The sequence below is a fragment of the Dreissena polymorpha genome, chromosome 16 (genome assembly GCF_020536995.1).
Source record: "Dreissena polymorpha isolate Duluth1 chromosome 16, UMN_Dpol_1.0, whole genome shotgun sequence".
Classification (NCBI taxonomy): Eukaryota; Metazoa; Mollusca; class Bivalvia; order Myida; family Dreissenidae; genus Dreissena; species Dreissena polymorpha.
The window spans coordinates 40,714,583-40,741,897 of record NC_068370.1 but is presented as its reverse complement, the minus strand read 5'-3'; the positions used below and the strand labels follow the sequence as shown (position 1 = coordinate 40,741,897).

Below are 27,315 nucleotides of genomic sequence, written 5' to 3'. Positions count from 1 at the left end.
AAAATATAAATGTATCTATTAGATCGGCTAGAAGCCGACGTTTTTGTGCACGCACTAACTTGTACAGGTTCAAAGCAATCGTTTTATGTAATGAGCGATTTAATTGGCAGGGAATTTGCTCGTCACACAGGCAAAAGACATCGATTTGCATTTACGAATTCTACCATGCCACAACTTATAATGGTCCTCACGTTTCCAAATGGGTTGTGATTGAATGTTTCTGTACATTTTTAGATGAATTTATAATCGCTGAATCGCACTACATTGGCCGATTTGTTTAAATACTGCGAAATGTATTGAAAATCATATTAAACCTAATCACCCTGTTAACTTATCCGTTAAATTTCAAAACATCCGGGCCTGAGCGCCACCTCGGAATTTGCATTGGCTCATTTATTAATGCATCTCAAAAAAAGGTGGCGCGCGTGATTAACGGCCGTGTAATATGAATTTAGTAAATCCTCAATTTCATCAAATTACGCAATATTTTAACATATAAATTGTTATGCAATAATAGCTATTTTTTTACGTACAGTACAACCTTTTTCGAATTTCGACTCCTTTGTTATTGTCTGCAAAGTTATTTTCCCTTGAAGAACATTCTCACTAATAGATATATTGGCTTTTACTGCGTGTTTGTTTCTAATTGGCAATTACATTTAAACATGTTATACAATGTATAAGTGTTAAAAAGAAATGTTGAATACATCACATGACATTCGGACGAAAATGAACAGTATTTTCTACGGATGTGTTTTTTATTGTGTTCATCTGTATTTTCTTATATCATCCCTTATAGTTATCACTGCTCATTATCCATATGTATATGTATTCATCTAAGGTATGTGGTGAATGAATGTACTAACTGTGATATGTTAACGCTTTAAAACCAGAAGATTGGACACAACATAAATGACTTTATTACGTGTATTCTTTAAAAAGAACGAATTAACAATACAATCATACTAATAACGATTAAGAAATGAAAAAAATAGTATACTGATACAACAATTGTAAATTTAATAACATAACAAGCATTCTACTTAGTAATTGACCTAATGCAGTTGCATATAAATAGATAAGCTACAATAAATGTAGAGTTACAATATTCAAATGAAATATGTGCATTTTATGCTTTTACACATTCAATAAAAAACTTGATACTTTCAAAAATAATGAAAATAAAATCCATTAATTGGAGACTTAACAACAAACGACGTATTGTTACGTGTTGTAAATCAAAACAAAACAATATTCCAATTTCGAACAAACTGTTTCATTACCAGTATTATTTCGAAACGCGACTTTTAAAGTTAAACATAACCTAGCTGTTGAATCAAGTTTATCAGATCATTTTACACTAGAAGAAGTTTTGCTTTCTTTTCTACCAAATATTGTATCTTTAACATACAAATTGTTCTCTATTCTTAGTTAGCTTCAATGTGTATCTGATCATGGTATTTGCAGTTTATCATACACACTGTTCTCGTTATTCGCATGTTCCATTGTTTCACTACAGTACTGTTCAAACCTTAATTGTCAACGACATGATATAGCAACTTTATTTGAAATCACATTTCACAAACATTTATTGTGTATTATTGTGTACATTTCCAGCCACACAGTTCAAGGCCGGTCATCGCCTTCTATTAATACACAATGAGGACATTATGTTTCTGTTTAGGCGACGTCCGATGGGTCCGGGGACCAGTAGATGTAGACGCACCAGTACACGATATTGAACACCAAGAAAGCTCCCGGAACCGCTACACGTGACACGCGGTCTATTGTGCGGGCTTTCGAGCGACTTGTCTTGAACCCACCCAGGCTGTCTTTAAAACTGCTTTTTTGTTCCAACAACTGAAATAGAACAAAATGATTTGTTGTGGTTTCTGTTGCCCTACAACAATGCACCTGTTTTCTAATTATCGTGCGCTATTTGATTTTAAATGAAGTATTCATATTAACATACCTCCCCACCCCTATACGTTATTGTATGATTGGTTACTGTCATAAATTAATAATTATACTTGTCGGAAAAGATTGTGTGTATGTGTTTCAAAATTAAGCTTGAGGCGTCTTAGTGCTTTGATTTTGAGTAATTCCTTTTTGTATTTCCTTTGTAAACATAATATATTTTACATATAAATACTCCTTAAGAATTCATGCGATATGTATATTTGTGACACGAAGTTGTTAATATATAAGCTCAAGTACATAGTATATATAAAGATAAGTGTTTTTATGGGTGTTACTTCTGGTAAGTGTAATAATGGTGTATAGTATATACGAAGACAATTATTGGTGAGAGAATAAATATAACAATACCAGTATATTTTAAAACTTGTCAGAAATTGGAAATCAATACACAAGTAAATGTTAGTATGAATAAAGTTATTAAAACAAAAATACTTATTGACCGTGTAAGTATTGCTTAGGGTAGATGCGCTTATTCATTTCATATGTCCAAAGTGTTACAAATGTATTATATTGATTTTGTGTGCTCCCGATTAGTTCATCTAGTTTATTTTAAAATAAGAGGACCACGAGGACACTGCAGCGATTACATGACTTTAAAGTAAAATGTTTGTTGAAACTTGATCTGATGTTTTAGTTTTTGGACAGTCGTGACTTTGCGGTGTATTGTATAGATTAACTTATTATTTGACGCACGTGACCCATATAAATTTGGCATAGAAAATGGAAGCATTAACATCAGTGTCAAGTCATCAACATTGAGTAAAACAATTTATTTCCGCAATTGATTTTACTTTTTTAAATTTTAGTCCAGATACTAGTATTACTGCAAATTCGTCAAAGATTTAAATCTATGTTTCAAATGTTGCAAATCTTTATCGAAAAGCTGTTTTGTACTTCTACATTTTATATAATATTATGTTTTCCTTTGAAATTTGTGTAAAGTTTGTTTTCTATCAATATTTATTCGATGAAAACAAATGAAATAAAAAATACAAATGAATGTTCAAGGGACTATTTATTTATTATTTTAAGAAGGGGAGGAGTAGACAAAAGACACGCATTGGTCTATAAAAATGCTTTTTCTAAACAAAATCCACCATAACATTGAATATAAAGAAACCACACATACTTACCGATCATTATGCATAATCTTCAAACGAAATGTTCAGTTAATAAGTTCAAAACGTTTATATTTTTGAATATTAAACATATCAATACGTTACTTTTGAATCAACGTTGTTGCCGTTATCGCTAAGCTGTGCCACTGTCATAGACCCCTTCGAACTCTCACGTCTCCGTTTCTCAACGCGAGAGTGAACGTTTACGCAAGCGAACTCGATAAGCGCCGCGAAGACAAAGATCAGACACGTTGCCATCCAGACGTCGATACCTACAAGTTATAAACATGAACTTAACAAATATTTTCCTTACCATAATTATTAAATGTTTCATTTTGGAACATAAGTACTTAAAAAAATGAATAATATGAATGCAAAAAGGAATGCCAACATGCAATTTTGTTTTGCTAATCGATGTTTTATTCGATTGTTTGGTCCTGGGCAAAATGGGTTCTCGTCTATCTCCTGTTTGAAACTACCATAAATATTAATAACCTTTAATATATGAGACTTTAGGCAGATCCGCTCTGGCGCCAGCACTCTGGGTTGTCATGGTGAGGACGGTGAGTAGACCGAGCGAGATACGGGCGGGGACGGCATCTATGTCGAGCCAAAAGGACACCCAGGACAGCATCACGATCATAACGCTGGGAAGGTACACTTGGATGAGGTAATAGCCGCAGTTACGAATCAGAGAATCCGTAGCATGATGCAGGTATAATTCACTGGAATACAGTGGATATATACTTTTTTTGTTTAATTGCATATTGTGCAGGGGTACATTATGTTCGAGCACATATAATTAGCAATATCAGATAATAGCGAGAGAATACTCGTCACTAAAACAGCCCATCAGGTACCTGATAGCCTGTCGGGTCTGGTTAACACAGCATGCGTGTTGATTATATTTAATACAAATACATTATTGTATATGTTTGCCGTAGTATTGTTATAAGACAAAGTGAGGAGTTGCATTAAGTACCATTTAAAGACACAAAAAGTTGAGTTTTGTTTACGAACATCGACTGACGGATCTTTACTTGTGATTGTACTTAATGCATTTTTTGACAGATGCTAGTGTATAGTTATTTTTTTACACTTATTATAACTCAATTGTCTTGTAGTTTAATAAGTTTGAAGCTAATATCTTTTCACGTTACCGATTAAGAATGATTGCATGCAGGATTAATTTAAAGATCACAGTTTTAAAATTCTCTTCAAACTTAAAAAAAAGCTGCGTGTGTTAAAACATATTGTAAGTTGCTTGTTCAGCTTCTAGAATGGCAAAGATGTTGTAGACAAATGTATATGACTGTGTAGAAGAATAAAAATGAAAAGATGGAATGTCCTTACCTTATAACAGAAACGAAACAACATGCAGTATTATTGACCGAGTTTTGCATAGAATATTTTAATATAAAGTATACGAAGAGATGAAGTCCGGATCTTCACTACTTTGGAAAAAATAATATGTACGTACAATCAACGCTGACCATTTGTATACCTCAACTACAGTTGTCGTCAAATAATAACGGTTAATAGGGCATTTAATTTTGAAAGGATTTTTAATGAGTCATGTTTGTTTGCTTGTATCGACATATTGTCGTGCATATAATCGAAGTCTAGTTCCTTACTGAGAAGGTCTTTTTGCAATACTAGTAAGCGGATTCAAAAGTATTCATGTAATTACATTTAAATGCATCGAAATAAAAAATAATGTTTGCCAGTCAAATCTAGACTATATGCATAACTAATAATGAACACGTATAAATGCATCGTCCGTATGTGTTATTTATATGCAATAACAAAACTGACGGAAATCAATTGGACGGTAATGTGCAGTCCAATACGTTTGATTGACGTTCTGTTCTGTTTTAATGTCACAAACAGGCCACACATATTCGCTAAAAAAAACGTTTGTTTATTTAGAAGTTTAGGAATAACTTCTTCCCTTGAGTTGACATTATGTTAGGCATTCCCACGTACATGTAATTTACGTTATAGACTCACAAAAGGTGTCAGGAATTTTTAAGTATAGCTACAGTTTCCAGCTTTTAAGAATTTACTGAACGAGTTTCCATTTTTGTGTGGCGTTGAAGAATACGGAGTATCCGAACGAAAACCCGAATTTCAGGTATAGTGACCACTAACAAAACCCACTTGCTTCCGGGAACGGGGGTTGAGAAGCACGCTTATTAACCTTTTCGCTTTCAGGACAGCCCTTAGCAAAACTACCCTATTATATAAGAGAAGTAAATGAAGTTTCATCGATCAATTTTTATTTTCACGATTCTAATCAAGAAATTGTAAGGTCTTCTTGCGAATTAATCAAATGATTGAAATCATATGAAGATTGACTACATATACTGTCGTCATGCGAATGGTATACTTTCGTACGTATAAATACCATTTTTTGGAAAATAAAAGAACGGTATGCTACGTAGGACAACACGAATAACTAGCTTTTTTTGCGCCGTACCGCCAACGTAACTTTTGTCACAGCGGAGTGTTTCCATGACTCCAACGTCGAACTGGGCGACTACTAAGCTCTCGTCTTGCAGCACTGGTACAGGGTTCCATAGAAACACGAGATTGTCCGTACTGTACCCGTCTGGAAATATAAGAAACGTCATTATGAGAGGTCTGCGTTAACGCACAGAAAAACAATGAAACGAGGCATAATATGATGAAATAACCCCACTAATATATAAGAAACTTGACACATATAAATCCTAAGAAAGACTTCTCGGCAAAGTTAAATGAACTTGCCCACACGTGAAAGAACATGATCATTAATAGAATCTAGATGAGAAAATATGTGCTCCAAGGCACTGGTCCCATTTGTGATCATTTTACGTTTAGTGTTCTAAGGGGAATACTTGCACCAAACAATTATATTCTGATCATGTTTCTGTAGTTTACATTTTCCTTTTTTGAAATTGTTTTACTTAAATCTTGTAAGGTTACCCGGTCAATTTGAATTCACATGTATATCCATATTGTTTGGTATATTACCTTACGTTTGTAGCAAGTGGACGCAATCATACTCTTACTTGTTTGAGCTAACAAAAATCATGTTTCTTGCATTTGACCTTTATGAAAGTTGGATACATACACATATTTGTTAACAGACGTATGTCGATTGGGTTGTCTATAGTGATATCCGTTTGTTTTACGACAATGCGTGCATGCAAAGAACCTTTATCCACTGTTGAAATACTACTCACAGCTTTCCATGATCACGTGGCACGTCTGGTTATCTAAAGGATATTTTCTTAGGTCCATGTTGCATTTAAGGGTCGCGGTAATTCTATAGACATAAATAAGACATAATCATGACATGGCAAAATAATCCATTCGCATTAACTGCATCTTTGATTTCACATATGCGGTCTTGGCACGACTCATTAATATAACGTATATCAAGAGAAGGCTACGTATGAGACTAGAATGAGAATGCGTTAGAAAGTGTATTGAGTTCTTCAAATTACAAACGTGATATTTATAATGCAATATATTGCTAAATCAAGAATAAATATATCTTAACCGTAATTAAAATAAATTAATTACTTACAAAAACATGTGTTATTAAATTGTTTGGAAACGTGAATAAAATATTATTGCGATCAATCTTGCCAAGTCTTAATTGCTTAAATATTTATTGTAACCTTCATTTGTCCTGTGTAACGTTGCATTTTGAAAAAAATATCCAATACGTTAAATAATATTCACCGTATGCTATACTGCACCCGTCCCTCAGGATAGATGTGCATCTGTTTATTGGGCACCGTAACCACGTGGAAGGATGCCCTCTTCTCGTTTGAGATAAATAGATCTGGCACCCAGATTTTGTCCATCATTCGAGAGTCCAGCTCGAGGGCTGACAGATTGGGGAGCTTTGGGAAGGACAGACGTTCCACGTCTGATCCAAGAACATACCGATCGAGAAGTCCTGAAACAGTCATAATAACGTTTAAGTTGCGTTAAAAAAAACATTTCTAGACAGTGAGTCAAGAGTCGTTCCACCAAAAATCAAGTTAAGGCGTAAAGTGTCGTCCCTGATAAGCCTATACGGACTGCACAGGCTAATCTGGGACGATACTTTACGCGTTAACTTGATTTTTGGTAAGGAGGGACTTCCTTGAAACTAAAAATACCATAAAAGCGGAAAGTGTCGTCCCTGATTAGCCTGTGCGGACTGCACAGGCTAATCTGGGACGACACTTTACGCACTTGCATTCAGCCCAGTTTGCTCAGAACGCAATTATATGATGCATTTCTTCAGCAAACGCTTACACTCCAACGTTTTATTATTTGTTAATTATTTATTAATTAATGGGGCTTGTACATGTTTTGGAGCATTGTTTGTAGAGAGTCGGTAAATGTCTAAAATTGATCATTAAAACCATGCAACTGTAGAATTTTACTACACTGACAAGAACACAATTTAAGAAAGAAAATAGGTAAATATTGATACCAGAGGGGCTCGAATCATTCCGTTTAATGAAATAAAGGTATTACTTAATCCACATAACCATCCCGACTGGTTTATACTTACTGTAGCATATTGATCAACGTGGTGTAACAAACTTAAAGTAAAACTAGAAATGACGCATCAGAGGCCGACGTGTAGTCCCACGCCGCATATATGTTATATCAAAAGGCAATTTTAGGTGGACAAGGCATATGTTGGTGGGGTCCCGGGGTGGGTAACGTGGACATGAATGGTCGAGATAGACCGTGTTGTCGTAAGAGATGTTCAGTATTTATTTGAAGTCAATTGGTGAATAAATGAAGAAATAATGTCAAAACAAAATTTTGGTGGGCGTGGTCTATGTGGGCGGGCGTTCCAGGGTTGGTAATGGGGTCATGCATACTTGAGATTGACCGTATTGTCATAAGAGTTGTTCAGTACCAATTTGACGTAAATCGGTGTAGAAATGAAGAAGTTAATGTAAAATAACATAAAAAATGAGTGAAAATCCTTGACCCGACACTGTCGCACATATGCTCATAGCCTACCATGTGTGTAAGGTTCAGTGTTCAATTGGTAAAAGTGTAGGAGGAGATAGTTGCCACGCGCGACGCGTATCCGCGCGCCGCATGTTGTTAGTAAAATGAGTGAAAATCTCTTACTCGCCCCCCCAACCCCAGTAACTTTTGACCCAGGGGTCAGATCAAAATTCGAAATATTGCACTGTCGCACATACCGCCGTATTGGCTTTGATTTGTGTTATGCTGAAATAGCTTGGCGTGTTTTACAGCCAAGCTGGCTTGGATTTTAATTTTGCTTAAATAGCTCGGGGTCTTGACAACCAAAATGGCATGGACTTTAATTTTGCTGAAAAAGCTCAGAGTCTTGACCACCAAACTGGCTTGATTTTTAATTATGTTGAAATAGTTCGGGATAGTTACAACCTAACTGGCTTGGATTTTAATTATGCCGAAATAGCTTGGTTATTGACACACAAACTGGCTTGGACTTAAATAATGCTGAAATAGCTCGGGTTTTTGACCCCCAAACTGGCTTTGACTTTAATAATGCTGAAAAAGATCGGGGTCTTGACAACCGAACTGGCTTGAATTTTAATGGTGCTGAAATAGCTCGGGGTCTCGACCACCAACCTAGATTGGCTTTAAATTATGCTGAAATATGTCGGGGGTCTTGACCAACTTACTGGCTTGGATTTTAATTATGCTGAAAAAGCTCGGGTTCTCGACCACCAAACCGTTTTGCATTTTATTTTGTTGAAAGCGCTCGGTGCCTTGACCACCAAACTGGCTTGAATTCTCATAATCCTGAAATAATTCAGGGTCTCGACCACTAAACTGGCTTGGATTTGTATTATGCTGAAATGGCTGGGGGTATCAACCACTTAACTGGCTTTGATTTTAATTATGCTGAAATAGCTCGGAGACATGACAACTAAACTGGCTTGGATTTTAATTATGCTGAAATAGCTCGGGGTCTCGACCACCAAACTGGCATGGATTTTAATTTTGCTGAAAAAGGTCGGAGTCTTCACCACCAAACTTGCTTGGATTTTAATTATGTCGAAATTGTTCGGGAGGGTGACAACATAACTGGCATGGGTTTTAATTATGCTGAAATAGCTCGTGTTCTTTACCCCAAAACTGGACTTAAATTATGCTGAAATAGCTGGGGGTCTTAACAACCAAACTAAATTGGATTGAAATTATGCTGAACTAGCTCGGGGTTTTAACGAAAAATTTGGCTTCGATTTTATTAATGCGCAAATAGCTCTGGGTGTCGATCACCAAACCGGCTTGTATTTTATTTTGCTGAAATAGCTCGTGGTCTTAACAACCATAATGTCTTGGATTTGCATAATGCTGAAATAGCTCAGGGTTTCGACCACCAAACTGGCTTTGATTTTAATTATGTTGAAATGGCTGGGGATCTCGACCACTTAACTGGCTTTGATTTTAATTATGCTGAAACAGCTCATGGTCTCGACCACTAATTTGGCATGGATTTAAATTGTGCTGAAAAAGGTCGGAGTCTTGACCACCAAAATAGCTTGGATTTTAATTATGTCGAAATAGTTCGGTATTTTGACAACATAACTGGCTTTGATTTACATTATGCCGAAAAAACTCGGATTCTTGACCCCTAAACTGTCTTGGACTATAATTATGCTGAAATTGCTGGGGGTCTTGTCCACCGAACTAGATTGGATTTTAATTATGCTGAAATAGCTCGGGGCCTTAATCAACAAACTGGCTAGGATTTTAATCATGGTTAATAGCTCGGGGTCTTGGCAACCAAACAGGCTTGGATTTTAATTATGCTGAAAAAGCTTGGGATCTTGACCACCTAACAGGCCCGTATTTTAATTATGCTGAAATAGCTCGGGGTCTCGGCCACCAAACTTGCATGAATTTTAATTTTGCTAAAAAAGGTCGTAGTCTTCACCATCAAAATTGCTTGGATTTTAATTATGTCGAAATAGTTTGGGATGGTGACAACATAACTGGCTTGGATTTTAATTATGCCGAAATAGCTATATTCTTTACCCCGAAACCAGCTTGGACTTTAATTATGCTGAAATAACTGAGGGTCTTGACAACCAAATTAGAATGGATTTAAGTTATGCCGAAATAGCTCGGGGTCTCGACCACCAAACCGGATTGTATTTAATTTTGCTGAAATAGCTCGGGGTCTTGACCACCACACTGGCTTGTATTTTCATAATGCTGAAATAGCTCAGGGTCTCGACCATCAAACTGCCTTGGATTTTAATTATGTTGAAATTGCAGGGGATCTCGACCACTTAACTGGCTTTGCTTTTAATTATGCTGAAATAGCTCGTGGTCATGACCACAAAACTGGCTTGGATTTTTTTATGCTGAAATAGCTTGGTCTTGACCACCAAACTGGCATGGATTTAAATTGTGCTGAAAAAGGTCAGAGTCATAGACCACCAAACTGGCTTGGATTTTAATTATGTCGAAATAGTTCGGGTTATTGAAAACCTAACTGCTTGGATTTTAATTATGCCGAAATAGCTCGGGGTCTCGGTCAACATACTGGCTGGGATTTTAATTATGATGAAATCGCTCGGGTCTTGACCGCCTAAACTGGCTTGGACTTTAATTATGCTGAAATTGCTGTGGGTCTTTACTACCAAACTAGATTGGATTTTAAATATGCTGAAATAGCTCGGGGTCTTAACCAACAAACTTGCTTGAATTTTATTTATGCTTGATAGCGCGGAATCTTGACAACAAAACTGGCTTGGATGTTGACTATGCTGAAATAGATTGGGATCTTGACCACCTAGCTGGTTTGTATTTTAATGAGCTGAAATAGCTCGGGGTCTCGACCACCAAACCGGCTTGGATTGCTGAAATAGCTCGGGGACTTGACCACCAAACTGGCTTGAATTTTCATGATGCTGAAATAGCTCAGGGTGTCGACCACTAAACCGGCTTGAATTTAAATTATGTTGAAATAGCTGGGGGTCTCGACCACTTAACTGGCTTTGATTTTAATTATTCTTAAATAGCTCGGGGTCATGACCAACAAACTGGCTTGGGTTTTATTATGCTGTAATAGCTCGGGGTATTGACCAAAAAAACGGCTTTGATTTTAATTATGCTGAAATAGTTCAGGGTCATGACCGCCGTATCGGTTTTTATTTTTATTATGCTGAAATTGCTTGCGGCTTTTGACAACCAAACTGGCTTGGATTTTAATTTTCCTTAAATAGCTCGGGGTCTTGACAACCAAACTGGAATGGATTTTAATTATACTGAAAAGGCTCGTAGTCTTGGCTACGAAATTGGCTTGATTTCTAATTATGCGAAATAGTTTGGGTTCTTGACAACCTTACTGGCTTGGATTTTAATTATGCTGAAATAGCTCGGGGTCTCGGCCACCAAACTGGCTTGGATTTAAATTAATATTAAAAAGCTCGGGTCTTGACCGCCAAACTGGCTTGGATTTTGATTATGCTGAAATAGCTAGGGATCTTTACCACCAAAGTGGGCGGGGCCCTAGGGTGGATAATGTGGACATAAATGGTCGAGAAAGACATTGTTGTCATAACAGATGTTCAATATTAATTTGAAGTCAATTGGTGAATAAATGAAGAAATTAAGTTATAACAAAATTGTGGTTGGGCGTGGTTGTCCACTATCTCCTCCTACACTTTCAAAACTAGAACCTTGAAACTTACACACGTGGTAGCTATGAGAATATGTGCGACGGTGCACTATTTTGGAATTTTGATTTGACCCCTGAGTCAAAAGTTATTATCATGTGCATCTCATGTTGTTAGTCAAATTAGTTTTTTTTACCCATTTTAAAGTTTTGGGTGGGCGTGGTCGGACAATATCTCCTCCTGCACTATAAAGCCCACGTCCATGAAGACCGCGCTGGGTCCTGGAAATGTCGTAGGACGTAGCTAGGACGGGGGGGGGAAGTTGCAAATAATGCATTTCTTAAGTTCCTGCTATGCTCATACCACGTTTGCGTTCTTACTGCGTCCAACACGTTCTTATTGCGCGTGTATTCAGGCGGGTACTACGTCCAACACGTTATTGCTATGCTTAAACTACACTCGTACTAGGTTGCTACTACGACCGCCAAGATAGCAATGCGTTCTTACCACGCGCTCATCACGTTCTCACCGCATTCTATGTCCGCATATAAATACTGCAATTCGGCTTGATCTGATCAATCAATCTGCGACTTTCATCTTAGCAAAAGTAAAGTATTTTATATCAGAAAATATGTCGAGAAGGAAGAAGGGGGATGCAAAAAGCAAAAAAAGAAAAACCGAAAACTCCTTCACCAGCGAGTGATTGGTTCGAGTATGTTCCTGAACCAGAACCTTTCTCTAACAGTGGGCCCACTTAAACAACAGAAAGAGGAGCCGAATCGGATGTGTCTATCGTTGTCGGTACTCGACCAAAGAAGGCAAAACAAGTGTCCACTCTAACACCAGTAGAGGAACAGACTGTGGATGAGTGGCTGGAGGCACACCCGATACTGTATAATAAATAACTAACTTCTTACTAAGAAAATGCTAAGAAAGAGTTAATGTGGAAACAGAAAGCTACTGAGATGGGTAAGTCCGTTCCAGTTCTTAAGACCTGGTACACTAGCCTCAGAAGTAGATACGGCAGGCTCAAGAAGAAAAAAACTGGCACTGAGGATACCGAACTGACAGAAAGAGACGAGTGAGCTGTCTTCTATTTCTTCTCCGCCTTCTCCTTCTCACAAGCAATAGTGCGACTTGTCCATCAAGAAGAGCCTGTTGTCCAGCCAATACAGTAACATGCTGGAGAAGTTCTTGGTTGTCCATTCTATAATGAAATGGAGGTGCAAGGGTAATGAATTCAAATTTTATATTCGACCACCAGAACTTAGCATGGTCGTGTCTAGAGCATGCAGCAAATGTACCTTAGACGTGATAAGCACCGGTAGAACGTACTAATAACATAATGCGGTCTTTTGAAACGTAGTAGGGACGTTTCCTTGTCGCAACACTAGCGTGAAAGGGTCGTAGTAAGAACCCGATGGACGTAGCAAAAACGTAGTGACAATCTAGAGACAACGTGATGCGAACGTCACACACTCGTCCACGTCTGCACTACGCGTGTATTGCGTAAATGAGGTTCTGACAAGGTTTTAGCTACGTCATTACTACGTCCTTACCAAGTTCTAAACCAGGTCCTGATTTGACCACGTCCTCGCCACGTAAGTTTTAAACATGTTCAAAGTTCACCCACGTCCTTCACGTCCATGAAGACTGTACCACGCGTAAAGCCGTATCCACTGCGTCCTCGCTACGATGTACACGTTCGCACTGCGTCCTGGCATATTTTTTAGGACGTAGTGGGAACGTGGCCTAGTATGACGGAGGTATAAGCACTAGAACCTTGAAACTTACACACATGGTAGATATTAGCATATGTGCGACGGTGCACTATTTTGAACTGACCCCTGGGTCAAAAGTTTTTATCATGTGCGTCGCATGTTGTTTGTAAACTGAGGGGTTGTCGCCCATTTTACCCATTTATTAACCCATAACTTTTGACCCAGGGGTCAGATCAAAATTCCAAATAGTGCAGCGTCGCACTATGCTCATAGCTACCATGTGTGTTTCAAGGTTCTAGTGCTAATAGTGTAGGAGGGTATAGTGGCCGAGTTTGTAACGATGGATTATTTAATCAATTTCAAACGAACATATGTGGTATTACACTCAACTCTTGACATCAAAACAGTTGTGTGTGCCCCTTTATATTCAGAGGATTTTCAGCGCCAGGGCGTTTGTACTCAAAGGCTATGTACTCATATTGAGTAATAACTACCATATCGCTGCCGGTGTACTATTATACTTTAGTTCATAAAAGTATCATTTTTTCCCTATCCTGATATTCATTTCGGCCTTACCATTTTTAATTATTTTAGAAATTGAACATGATACATTTAAAAGTATAAAGTGTTAATCAATCCGTCGTTCCAGCAATGGAATCGTGACCTCACTTTAATGTATTGCATTCCAACCCGCAAGGTATCAGGGTCCGATCGCGGCCAGTAAACAGATCGTTACATAATATAGGCCATATCGCGTTAACTAGGTGAACTGGAATTGTATTAAGACAGAAATATGTTAAATGAAAATATTTGGCGATATAACTATGGTAGGTCCATCATTTATTCTTAATGTGTTTTCAACTACACCATGATAAATATTATGTTTGATTAATTAAACAAGCATTATTCCACCATTTTGACCAATTTGTTAAGTATGAGCGCGATGATTCGCGATACTGTTAATAATCGAATCAAATAGCAATGCCCGACACACCACTAAAACAAGTTAGTTCGACGAACGCGCGTATAAATATTTAAAATATGTACGGATACTTCGCGTTTGGCTGGTTGACTTATATGTTTTAATTTCACTTACATTCTTCTTTTGTTTTTTTCTGTTTTGTATCTATAGATATATGATAGGCAATATGTAATTATGTTAAATCAGCTGCAAAAAAACGAGAAACATCCCTTTCTCCGTGTGATACAGCTTAGACCTGCATGGAAAAAGACATTCGCTATCTTTGATCTCATTCATTAAACTCTTTACCTTGAACCAACTTCAACCACAATCAACGCCGTATGTCTTTTTTAAAAGCTATTTCTTGTTTATTCTATTACGAAATAGCTTAGATTCTAAATTTATTTTTATGGATTGCATTATTGTCCTGGTGATGTCTATGTTTTTCGTTTCCCTATATTTCTTTATTGTATCAAACACCCATAGTTATTCGCATAAATCAGGGATATGTCCTGGTTACGTATTCTAGATACATATTTACACTCATTTATGTTTTAGCACCCAGTGAGAACACTGAATACATAAACAATCCTTATCAAATACTCCAGAGAACAGAATTTGTACTTCCCACACGAAAGACACATTCATTATAAATGAACAGAGTGGTTCGAGATTGAAGTTATAGTTCGCTCTCTTTTGCCGATAGCAACACCACACTTGTATAAGTATAAAGAATACTTAAATGTGTCTGAAGCCACTACATTATTGTCATCTGTAAACGGATGCATACTCTTAGAAATTGTCCAAGGAAAAATGAAATAATTAGTGAACATGCATATTTTGTTTGTCATGTATACAATTTATGTTATATTGTCATAACGTTAAAATGCATGTCTCATCCATCTAGACATCTTTAAGACACAAGATATAAAAACTCATATAGTGAACCGATCTATCGATTGATATTTTTGGCTTTTAAATCCTTCATACGTTAAATCTGGACGTCTAATTATAATCTAATACGAAATCTAATCAAATATGTTTCATACGATGCATTTATTTTTCATGTTAACTCTCTATGGGTTTATTGTACTGTCAATCTAGAAGTTAAGACATAAGCCACATTATATAAAGGCTCATTGGTGCATTTGTTGGGCTTTAACCCATGCATGCCTAGCGTCTAGAGAAAAGGCCTTGGCAAACAACAAAGGCGTCTCATCAGGGTCGGCGCTAATTGCTTAATGGAATTTCTTTAAGAAATATTCTAAGTATTGAAATAAATATACTAGACATCCCTAATTTTGGAAATAAATTGATCCAATTTAGAAGGATGAGAAAGTCCACTAGGCATAAATGGGTTAAAATGCGTCTTACAAATCAGAATATTTCAAGCAATCGCGAAAACGAATCGAAATGTGGACTCGCTGTTTTCAATGCATTGTGTGCTGCAACCTTTAACCTATCACGAATAAATGAACGTCTCGACTCACCATGTTGGATTCACTGATACTGTCAATGTTGGTGATATGGAGCTGCACCTGAACTGGAACCGGAAAGTCTGAAATAAACATGGCATCTATGAATATTTTTAATTAAGAGAAATAATAAAAAAACGTATACCTAGTATATCCATGGACAGCACAACATCTTGTTGTTGTGTTTCAATCCTTTATTGAAGCTAAAATTTCATCTTATTTATCATGTATAAATATTGCAAACATTAGTATTTAATATATTGTGCGGTGTGACAATACTTTATATTAGGCAATTTATTCTAAAAAGTAAACCACGCTTTTATTGCACAAAGATCGTTTCACAACGTCTTAATGTTATTCACAAAAGAGTGTGAATTACGCGCTCGTTGCACAAATAAGTAATTGCAGTTGTATACGAATTGTATTATTAGAAAGCAAAACCTATTTCTACGTCTGCACTCTTACGCTCAAACGTATTGTACAATTTGAATTTATATGATTCGTGTTCTGAGAAAACTGGGCTTAATGCATGTGCGTCAAGTGTCGTCCCAGATTAGCCTGTGCAGTCCGCTTTATGGAATTTTTCGTTTAAAGGAAGTCCCTTCTTACCGAAAATCTTGTTTAGGCGGAAAGTGTCATCTATGATTAGCCTGTGCGGACTGAACAGGCTAATCTGGGACGATACTTTACGCACATACATTAAGCCAAGTTTTCTCAGAACGCGACTCATATGCATACACAAATCAGCTGTTATATATTACTCACAAATGCTTAATTGTAAGGTACCCCCCAAGCACCAATTATCAGCCGACAAATGTATTAATTCAGGTATCAAACGCATACGTTGCCTCTGAACTGTTACAGTATTACGCAGTTTTTGCCTCCTGATGCGCTCGACACTCACACACATTAATGAATATGATCTCATGTATACTTTCAACACACCATCAGACAAGATTGAGTTTCAAAGCGTAACATTCTTATCAATTTAATCTGACTTTTTCAATATACTTCATTTACCTGCATTCCGGCTCTCTAGAATGATTATACAAACATATGAACACCCATGAATTGTACTGAACTTAAGCTATTAATACCTTCAAATAAATTGGGCTATTGTAATGAAGCGTTCTTTTACGTGAGGTTCAGCAAGAAAGTTTCGTAAACGCGTGTCATTGATTTCAACAAAACATAATAATGCAAAAGGAGAAACAATCTTCAAGAAACGTACTCTTGTTATATTGTCCAAGCTAAATCTTTGTAGCACACAGAGGCCCAATTTGTTCCACCAACTGGGAATATTTAAAACTCGTTCCGACGGATCACAAAATGACGCGTACCAAATCGATATCTAGATCCAACTAATCTGGTTTGCATCATAAATCATACCTATACCTTTAAATATTTTAAAAGCTTCGGACTTATCAAAGAATAATTCACTTTGTAGCATCCACAAATGTCATTTTTGATCTTGAATATTTGGCCAAATTTAAATATTTTAAGAGCGTTTCGACTGATCACAGAATTATGACTATAAAATTGTCAGGGTTCATTACATGCCATTAAATGCCTCAGATAATCGATATGCTTACATGTCGACATGATGTTTGCGATTGTGAAGATCCATTTAGTATAATATGGATCGCCCCATATATTTAGCAATCATGGTCCTATTGCACAGAGTCTAATTTCGCTTATTTTGGAATTCGTAACATTCAATAATTATGGAGATTATTTAACAATACGCACGAATTCATTGATCGGAAGATGTAAGGTGTTTGGCAATGACACTGTTGCGTCGTGCAGACATAATTTTAAAAACTCCAAGAAAATTGACATTTTAATCAGAGTGACATGAAATTAAATGCATAAAAAATTAAAATGTACAATTAAATAGTTAATACATTGAAATGTAGTTGACATTAGATTATTTAAGAATATAATGATTAATTTTACCGTCGCAACCTAATTTCTGACAATCATCATCAAATGGGCATTGTTCTATCACTATGTTTTTTTTCCTGCTGATAACACTGGTGTTTAGTATCATTATGTTCATAATCATGATCTACACTGGGCAACGGTTATAACGAACCAGTGTCTAAACAGTGACAGGAGAATCTCAGCTTAATAACCATGTTATTTTCATGATTATATTAGTAACTTTATTGATGTTTGTAACAGATAAATTTAAAGATGCAAAAGAAATGTTTATATTTGAATTGACAAACAATCAAAATAAAATGTTAAAAAAATTATGAATTTTAATAAAGACCAATTTGCTCGACTTCAGATAAAAGTTCTTATTTCGATTATTGTTTGTTTCTTTTTTTTTCGATGTATATGTATCTTCTCAGAGTTATACCACTAGACAAAGGTCAGCGCCAGTAAATCCAATTTTCATTGGATTCCATAATAAAAACATCGACTGAATTTGTTTATTAAAGCCCTATTCCAAAGTTATCGCCTCCAAATATGTGTCCGTTGGAATTCACCAAACTGTTGCCGAAGAGCAAATGCCATGAAAATACCATACCACTGCATCTTCAATTGCGAACGGCTTTTATAACCAAAAAGGGAATCACTCTTTTGAAATATGCATAATTTTCCAATCTGGGACATTATTGGCCAAATTGTTTTCTAAATTGTTGATAAATGATCATGCAGCTTTATGTCATACAAATTTATAACGTAGAATGGATTTTCCGCTGGCTTACTATATGAAGTTAGGTATTTCTCAGCGTCGAGGTTTTAATATCACAAATCAAGATAAAGCGCTTGTACAATTGCTACATCTGTTTTAACGCGGCATGATGGGTGTAATTTTCACCTTCAGTTAAAGCTCATGTTTGATATTTTATAAATGCCTTCATGAGGTCTTTGTTGGTACTCTAGCCCTACATATATTATCCAAATACATTCGAGTCATCAAGAGTGATACACTTGATAAATACAAGTGTTAACTTAGGATCTGTGAAATGTCAGCTTATAAAGCATAATTTTTACAAGGTTTAAGAGTGAATGTGAAACCATATTTAGGGCAGAAATAAATATTGTTTAAGCTGGGACCCTTAAAATACGGATTAACATTTCAGAAAGATATCAATGTATTAAAGCACATTACATTTGATAATTTTCTATAACTTTGGTGAATAAGGACAATCCCCCACCGTGAAGGCACTTCATCAGATTAGTGCATGGGTTTCAGGATAAAGTTGACGAAGTTTCGATAAGTGTCTTTAAAGAAATTTTCGTTTGTATGCTTGTTTCGTGATGTTAACAATTTTACGTACGAGTGTTCTTTACAATGGAGAAATAATGAGTCTCCAGATGCATAATTAAGAGAGGGATTTTGCAAGACAATGGTGAAAGCGGGTAAAACTTTAGCCCAGTCCGTGCTGAAATTGCTAGTTTTGAAGTAAGTCTCGCATTGACCATACACGAGGAACATAACAAATCTCAGAGAAACATGTGATTCCCTTTGTTAGTCTTACTTGGTTATAAATATCTACACAACGATCTATTTAACACATTGATTAATTTTCATGTGTAATCAAATTGGCTTGTGTATTAAATAATTTTTCTTTGTAGCGATTAGGTACACAATGCCATGTTTAATTTCATTTATTAATAATAATTTATATAAATTTACCTGTTGAAGTTAACACATTTGAAAAGAAAATTGTTCGCAATTGTTCATTTAACAGATATCGTCCATATATGTTGGTCACGAACATCTTACGACTGCAAAATATCGTTAATGAACAAAAACTATATTATTTGTAAGCAGACCGCTAACGTAGACAAGCTTTTAATTAAATACCAGCATTAAAGCCTTATGTATGAATGAGGGGAATTGATTAGTTGTGTAATTAAGTTACAAATTATTGATAGTAAATTGGTCAGAAATAAAAAAACAAAAATATACAATATGGACGGTTTATGTAATCCTGACCTTCTTCATAATTTGGTGGTATCCGTTGGTCATATTCATCAAGTAGTCTGTCCAGGGTTTTCTGTCTAAACAATGAAACAAAAATGTTTTTAATATAATCGATGAACAGAGCACACAATTCAAATAGAACAGGTTTTGTATAAAATTATCAAAGAACATATTTGTTCCAAATTCTAATAAAATACACTATGTGACATTTCAAAATATTGACTGGTTTCAAACCGCATGATGCACACTTTTAAAACAATAGTTAGTATGTAAATCATACAAACATAGTAACATTAAAGTTAACATGAACACCGTTCACAGAGTAATGTCTTTTCCAGAAGCTATGGATACCTTATTTCATCAAAGGGCACATAATACAAACATGTATAATATATGCAAACATCTTCTTTACATAGTGTCTAGACGCAAATCAGACAGGAAAATATTAATTATTCCATACCTTATGCCCGCTCCTGTTGTATTCTCTAAGGCATGCGACGACACGTTATTTTGAATAACAGTTGATGGCGGTGACGCCATCGGTTGATTAGTCGTTATTTCAGAATGGCTGATCGAGTTCGTCATAATCACGGTAAACAGCAGATAGGCAAATGACCCATTTGGCCGGTTCCATAATCGGTAGGTTAACATATCGACTGGAACAGAAGTGTAGAAATGAAGTAATTCGATTTTGGAAGGAAATCATACGTCGTTAATTACACCTATAAGAATGCTTAGAATATTTTCCAGCGATATTTGTTTCGACGCTCTGTTAAAAAATAAAAAACTTGTCAAAATTAAGTTAAATCCCGCTTGAAGTTGCGATACAGACACAATAATTTAAACTGATTTAAATATTAAAACAAAGTATACAATCCTTAGCACAGCTATTCAATATGTGCTCCTACATTCAGTTTATTTCAGTTTATTTAATCACCTACAATGTTGTTTGCAATAAAAACTTTTATAAAGACGACATTCACGTGTCAGTGTTATTTACAAAATTGGACATGCATGTCTCTAAACATTAAATGAGAAATGTATATTTATAACGATATGCTCACATTCGAAACTGATTTTGTGTTATTTATCACTTATTAAATGAGAAAGCATTCTGATCCATTTAAAGGGGCCTTTTCGCCTTTTGGTAAATTGACAAAATTAAAACACAATTATTTTAGATTCGCAAATTTTCGTTGTAGTTATCATATTTGTAAGGATACAGTAATACTGAACATTTAACATGCTCTAAAATATCCATTATATGCATCTTTTGACGATTTAAAAACCTGAAATTTTGCAACGCGAAACGATTGAATAATTAGGAGAGTTCTGTAGTTGTCATTATATTTTTTTAACACTACGAGGATTGCTTAAATAAAGTATAAAATCTTCATTCAGTGTATGAGCACGAATGGCCGAGTGATCTAAGCGATAGATTTTACTCCAGGGGTCAGTTGTTAGTGCCCGGTTGAGGGTTACTTTTTTTTCTTTCCTTAATAATATTCTTGTTTTTTTACTGGAAACCTCTTTTTCACTCCCGAATAAAATTAATTAATACATGCACTCGGTCTCATTACATAATGTAAATGAGAATGGTCCTTAGCCGGGGTCCTGGGTTAAACATTTTGCAGAGTTATAAATGTTTTGTGCTTTAACATTCAGTTTAAGATTTACATGACGTTCATCGAAATGATCAGTATTTATCTATTGATTCAAAGGTTAAGGTTATTCTATTAGAGCCAGTATGTTACTATGGAACTGGCATCACCTAAACAAAGTCTGTTTATACCATGAGGCCCCTCATTACTGAAGATCCTGTAGGCGCTCCTACGAGAAAAGAACTCAAAACAAAATAAAACCATTTCCTTGATTGCTTTATAAAATAAGTATTGAATTATTCGTCATCCTTCCAAAAACTCTCCGAAATTATAGAGGACGCCTATGTGAGTCTTCCTCGGTATAACGATAAGAAACACTTAGCGATATTACTTTCTTACGACATCAGTATATGAGGATTCTTATCCTAGAGTGAGTAGGTTAACAGTATAAATCTCTCTTTTGACATGATGCATATTATTATACAATAGTTATATGTTGGAGAAAACTGTTTTGCAATGTTTATTTATCGAGAGGAAAAATAACAACGATCTCGAGGGGTTAAGATACACTGATTTGTTTGCTGTATTTGATTAAATACCTTAATAGTTAAGATGTTTCATGTAAATTATCTTTGAACGAACTTGCAATTAGCTTATATTTTACGTTGTGGTCAACGTTAAGAAAGCCATTGCACACATGTTTATATTAATTGCAAACATTTTTTTTTTATCAAATTCGAACATATGTAAACAAATATTGCCGTTATCATATCGTGCCACATGGATTTGACATAAACAATAGTCTCCCGGATGAAGTCAACAAATCCAAAATTTCACGGTTCACAACGTTCACTGTTAAACTGTTAAACGTCAGTTTATTCCCTGGTTTATCAATCAGCAGATACAATATCACGACCAAAACATTCTCCCGACTCTGCCCAGAGCACGCAATGCACTATCTTATGAATCCTCACTCACTTTCTGTATTTGACTCTCGGCGTGGGTCAATGGTATTGGTATCATAGGTACTGCCATGATCAATAACAGTATGCAATTAAGCTTCTTCGTTATTGACATCAATAATAACAAATGAAAAACAAATTTTACTCACAACTCAATCTGCTCAACAATACGCATTCTGTTCCAACAATGAAGATGGGAAGTTACTTTGTTTCGAAATGATAGTTGGTTTTCAATTAACCAATAATTGTGTCTTTTTTTCCAGCATACATGCTTGGCCTGCGGTTCGTGTTTGTGTTTCAAAGTTCTCGTCTGAATATCAAATGTATAAAATGTGCAAAGTATTTGGCAATATGAATCGACGACAATTACTCATATTATTGACACGTTTTCAAACAAAGCATTCTTAAATGATTACTGATGTTTTGTTACTTTAGTCATCATAAATCGTGCTTTTCAATTAGAATTAGGATTTAAAAAAAATAAGTACGACATTCACGTGTGCATATGCGAATATTGATTTGTCCTTGCCAATGTACGATTTTACTGCTAGTACTACTCATGTAGCCACGTTTGGGAATATGGTCCTGGGGACAGTTCGTTACAGATATACAAATGCAATTATATTGGGATGCCCTTTTCAAAACATTTACAGTGATATTTGATCTACAGTGTATTCTTCTGGAAGTAATATTTTGTTCAGCAAGTAACAAAAGGTTCTCTTAATCTAAATTCACCTGATTTAAGTTTGATTTCAACAGATTTAGCAAATTGATCTATGTCGCATGTGCGACAAAAGAATTTCATGCACACGATATATTGCGATTCATGCACAATCACTAACTAGTGTATTGCTACGAAACAATAAATATGTATTCAAACAATAGCAATTAACATGAATACAAAATGTTTAAGTTTTAAGATAAATACAGAAATTGAACGGGTTTGTTTATCAGCGAGTGAATCACCCCTTGTTTATGAATTGTTTATATCTGTTATAATTGTTCGAACAAGAAGAGAACATGAAACAGCAAAGTGCGATGATTACAATATTCTAGACGCAGTAATGACCAGACGCGGAATCACGAGATACATTTTTAGAAGATTACACGATAAACAAATTAGTGGCAACACACTGAGAAAATGATATTATTCAAATTACAAGAGTAGAAATGTCTAAATTTCCAGAACAAGAAACAGCTAAGAGGCTCGAGGTGTCTCATAATAATGTTTTTTGTCTGTCTTCGTTATTCGTTTTATCAATTGTTAATTGAAGTTAACAGCTCTGGGTGTAGGGTGAGAAGTGTTATTTTTTTGAACCGATTAAATACCCTATGCTCTGTTTTGCATTAGCCTAAGCGGTGAACGGAGTTTGTATTATTTATTTTCCAAATGTCTTTATTAGGTGTTTTTCTGTTGTGTCAAACTGTTTCATATCAGCCACATGCGATAATAGACAATTTAGACATGACATGTGTACCTATTGGTGTAGTTCATTAATGGAAAATTCCGGAGATTTACTGTGGCCAATTGCATCGGTAAAATTCCTTAGTTGAAGTTTACATGATATGAGGTCTTGTTTGTAAATGTTTAAGTTGTATAAATACAACAAACAAATAAGCGCAAAATAATCCAAAGGAGAAAATAGTGTTTTACCTACTTTTTTTATTACAGAACACCAACTACAAAAATATATTTATTAAAACTGTGATCACCGCCTTTAAACGGTCAATTAAAATCATTCGGGGTATTCGATGGTTTATTGGCTAGCCATAACTCATACATATCACAGAATTAGTCCCAGATTAAACGCGGGTCTATTTCAGTGAAATAGTTTCGTTGGTATCGGAAATCTTTAAAACGATTAACGGATAGGTTTTTAACGTGTCAGTATACACAGAAATATTATACTTTATATTATATCAATATCCAAGGACCACTATGGAAATAAGAGATTATGTTCTCTTTATTGTGCAATCCTTGGTATGATGTTATTGACATGGTTTCATATCTCATACATGTTTATTGTTTTACTGTTTTATCATGTACGTAGATATGATTTATCATGTTGTTTCATTATACGGAAAAAAATATATCTATAGTCTATCTATCTATATAGCTATCGATGCAGCGATATACCCTACAAAATATGTTCAAACAAAAAGTGTGTATGAAACATTTAATCAACAGGACACAAGTTAGTTCTATTCTTTACAGCTTCTAAAGACTGAAATGTGACAACTATGAAGATTGAGGGAGACGTTAATTGCGTGCTAGCGATTCCAGAGGAATTGCGTAATGCAGTTACTCTTTTGGAGCCTTCATCTGAAACAATTATCTTTCTTATGTTGTAAAATACGAGAGCGTTAAGAGGCAGCTCAGAGACCGCCATATCGTTAAATAAAAAAGCACAAATTAAAAACACTCTTAAAAATAACTACAACTTGAGGTCGTGTAAGAGATACTAACCGCGATAGTGACCTCATTGCAGTTTTAGTGCGTTTTCTTTAAACACGTTCTTCACAGATATGATAACATGATATATTATTAAATGCAAAATTACAAATACATATGCAGATTTCATGAATAGGTCTTATTTAAAGTCGTGTCATAGATGTATTGTTATACTCAGTATTGGATGATACAAGCGGCAGGAAAGGAACAGCATAAACGTATAAATAAATCGTTTGATTTAATTGTGTATATCACGCTTTCAGGCATTTCAGTTTCTTAATGGTTTACATGCAAATTAACAAGCGATTAACTAAATAGTCTATACGTATCAAGGCCAGTAGATTTAATACGCAATTAGAAAGATTTGGGTTAAAAGTGGTGTTATCTGTAACAAATTTTGTTTTCAGGAAAACACTCATGAGTTCGTGCCCTTCCTCGACGAGTTTTCTTTTTTTTTTACTCGATTTTGAAATACATTTGATAATGCACCGACAATTTCGCTAGCACCATAGTTAATGGACACAGACAGAATAAGATTCAATGAAGTTACAATCATATCAACATACATTTTGTAACGATATGAAAACCAAGTTATCTCATATTGCCTTTTGCGACTAAACAATTTTTATCAGGCAAATGCGGTATGATTTTTAAATTGTTTAACATCTTATTATTTTCTCCATAAGTATGACACACATCAATTAAATATACAATTGTACAAAACTATCTTCGTCGGTAATTATTTAATATAGTCTTTGAGATGAGAACATAATTTGTCAATTAAGCGACATAGAGTCTCGTACACGTTTACTGATAAGGACGACACGCTTATGGAGGGAGATTGGTCACGTGATAAGGCGCGAATGGCGGTGTTTTTAAGTCGAGAGGAAAATGTTTTATTTACTGGATTTAATGCATATTTGTGAATGTAAGTATAGAGATTTAAACGTGCTAAATCTTCTTCTACATGGATACAATGGTGCACGATGAAAAATTCGAACAATAAAAAGAGAAAACAGAGGAATAGTAGTGACAATGGCCAAAACAATAGAAACAATAGTAAAGTGCATAAACAAAGAGGCCCGTCCGGGAGTTCGTGTACAGAATCTACTCCGGTAAGCGATTTGCTTAATTGGACTAATTCGGTGCTGTATGGAGATTAACTGAGTGATAGTGTGTTTGTGCCGTTGGATGCAAAAATAGTGTCACAAACAATGGCGGACGGTTGCAATTCCGAACCTACGAATAGGGACCTTATGGAGATTATGAAATCTATAAGTAATCGACTAGAGTCCGTAGAGAATAAATTAAAAATTGTTGAAGTCATTGAGAAGAGGATCGGGGACATGGAGACGGACATCAAAAAGTTGTGGATGGCATTGGACGAGCGGATGAAGAAGGTGGACGATCGAGTGAAGCGGGTTGAAGACAAGGTGGACGGGGCGGACATCCACGCAGCGCAGATGGCGTCACGTATCGACGAGCTCGAAAAGGAGCGAGAAGCCATGCGCGATGATGTTTCGTATTTCCAGTCACAGAGCATGAGAAATAATCTTATGTTCACCAGTGTTCAGGAAGACAACGCTTCGGGTAACGAGACGCCGGAAGTGACGGAGCGTAAGCTTCGTCAACATCTCGAGGACGCTTTCCACATTGCACGTGAGTTGGTGGATTCCATTAAATTCGAACGTGTGCATCGTTCCCCTGGCGTACCGACTGCGGGAAAAGTAAGGAACATTGTGGCGAAGTTTTCGTACTTCAAAGACAGGGAAATGGTGCGAAAGCGGTGGAAAGAACTCGATGGAACTGTTTTCGGGGTGTTTCCACAGGATGTGATTCAGAAGAGGCGAAAACTGGTTCCCAAGATGAAAGACGCGAGGCGGCAAGGGAAGCGTGCGTACCTTGCTTACGACACCCTCTATATAGATGGGGTACCGCAGCGCGCATAGGGGCACGATGACAGTAGGATTTCTATCTTGTCTTGGAACGTTAATGGTTTAACAGATTGTAAAAAAAGTAATATTAATTTTGTCAATTTAATTACTTCTCATGATATCTGTCTATTGTACGAAACTTGGAATAACAAGTCAAGCGTTATTTCTCTTGATGCTTTTATATCTCACAATTTTTATAGAAAAACTCAACACAGAAAAGCGCGTAGATCTAGCGGTGGTGTTGTTGTTTATTTTAGGGAACATTTAAAGGATGGAATAACTATTGTACGCAATCACTATAAAACTGTTATTTGGCTTAAATTAGATCGTGAGTTTTTTAACATAGATGAAAATATTTATTTATGTGCAGCCTATATTTGGGGTGAAGATTCGCCTATGTATAATACGTTTAATATCGACCTTTTCGAATTTTTAGAAAATGATATATCATACTTTTCTGAATCCGGTCAAGTATTTATAACTGGGGATCTAAACAGTAGAGTAGGCAACAAACGTGGTTATATTGTATATGACTGTATGA

At 35.8% G+C, this 27,315-nt stretch overlaps 1 protein-coding gene and 1 pseudogene across 1 annotated transcript; one reads left to right on the top strand and one right to left on the bottom strand.

Annotated features, from left to right (window-relative positions):
- Nucleotides 1-1,642: 1,642 nt before the first annotated feature.
- LOC127861784 (glycine receptor subunit alpha-3-like) lies at nt 1,643-15,978 on the bottom strand (annotated as a pseudogene).
- A 10,076-nt stretch (nt 15,979-26,054) lies between these two features.
- LOC127861783 (uncharacterized) lies at nt 26,055-26,789 on the top strand. The gene has a single exon (XM_052400465.1). The coding sequence runs from the start codon at nt 26,055-26,057 to the stop codon at nt 26,787-26,789; it is 735 nt and encodes a 244-aa protein (XP_052256425.1).
- The last annotated feature ends 526 nt before the right edge of the window (nt 26,790-27,315 follow it).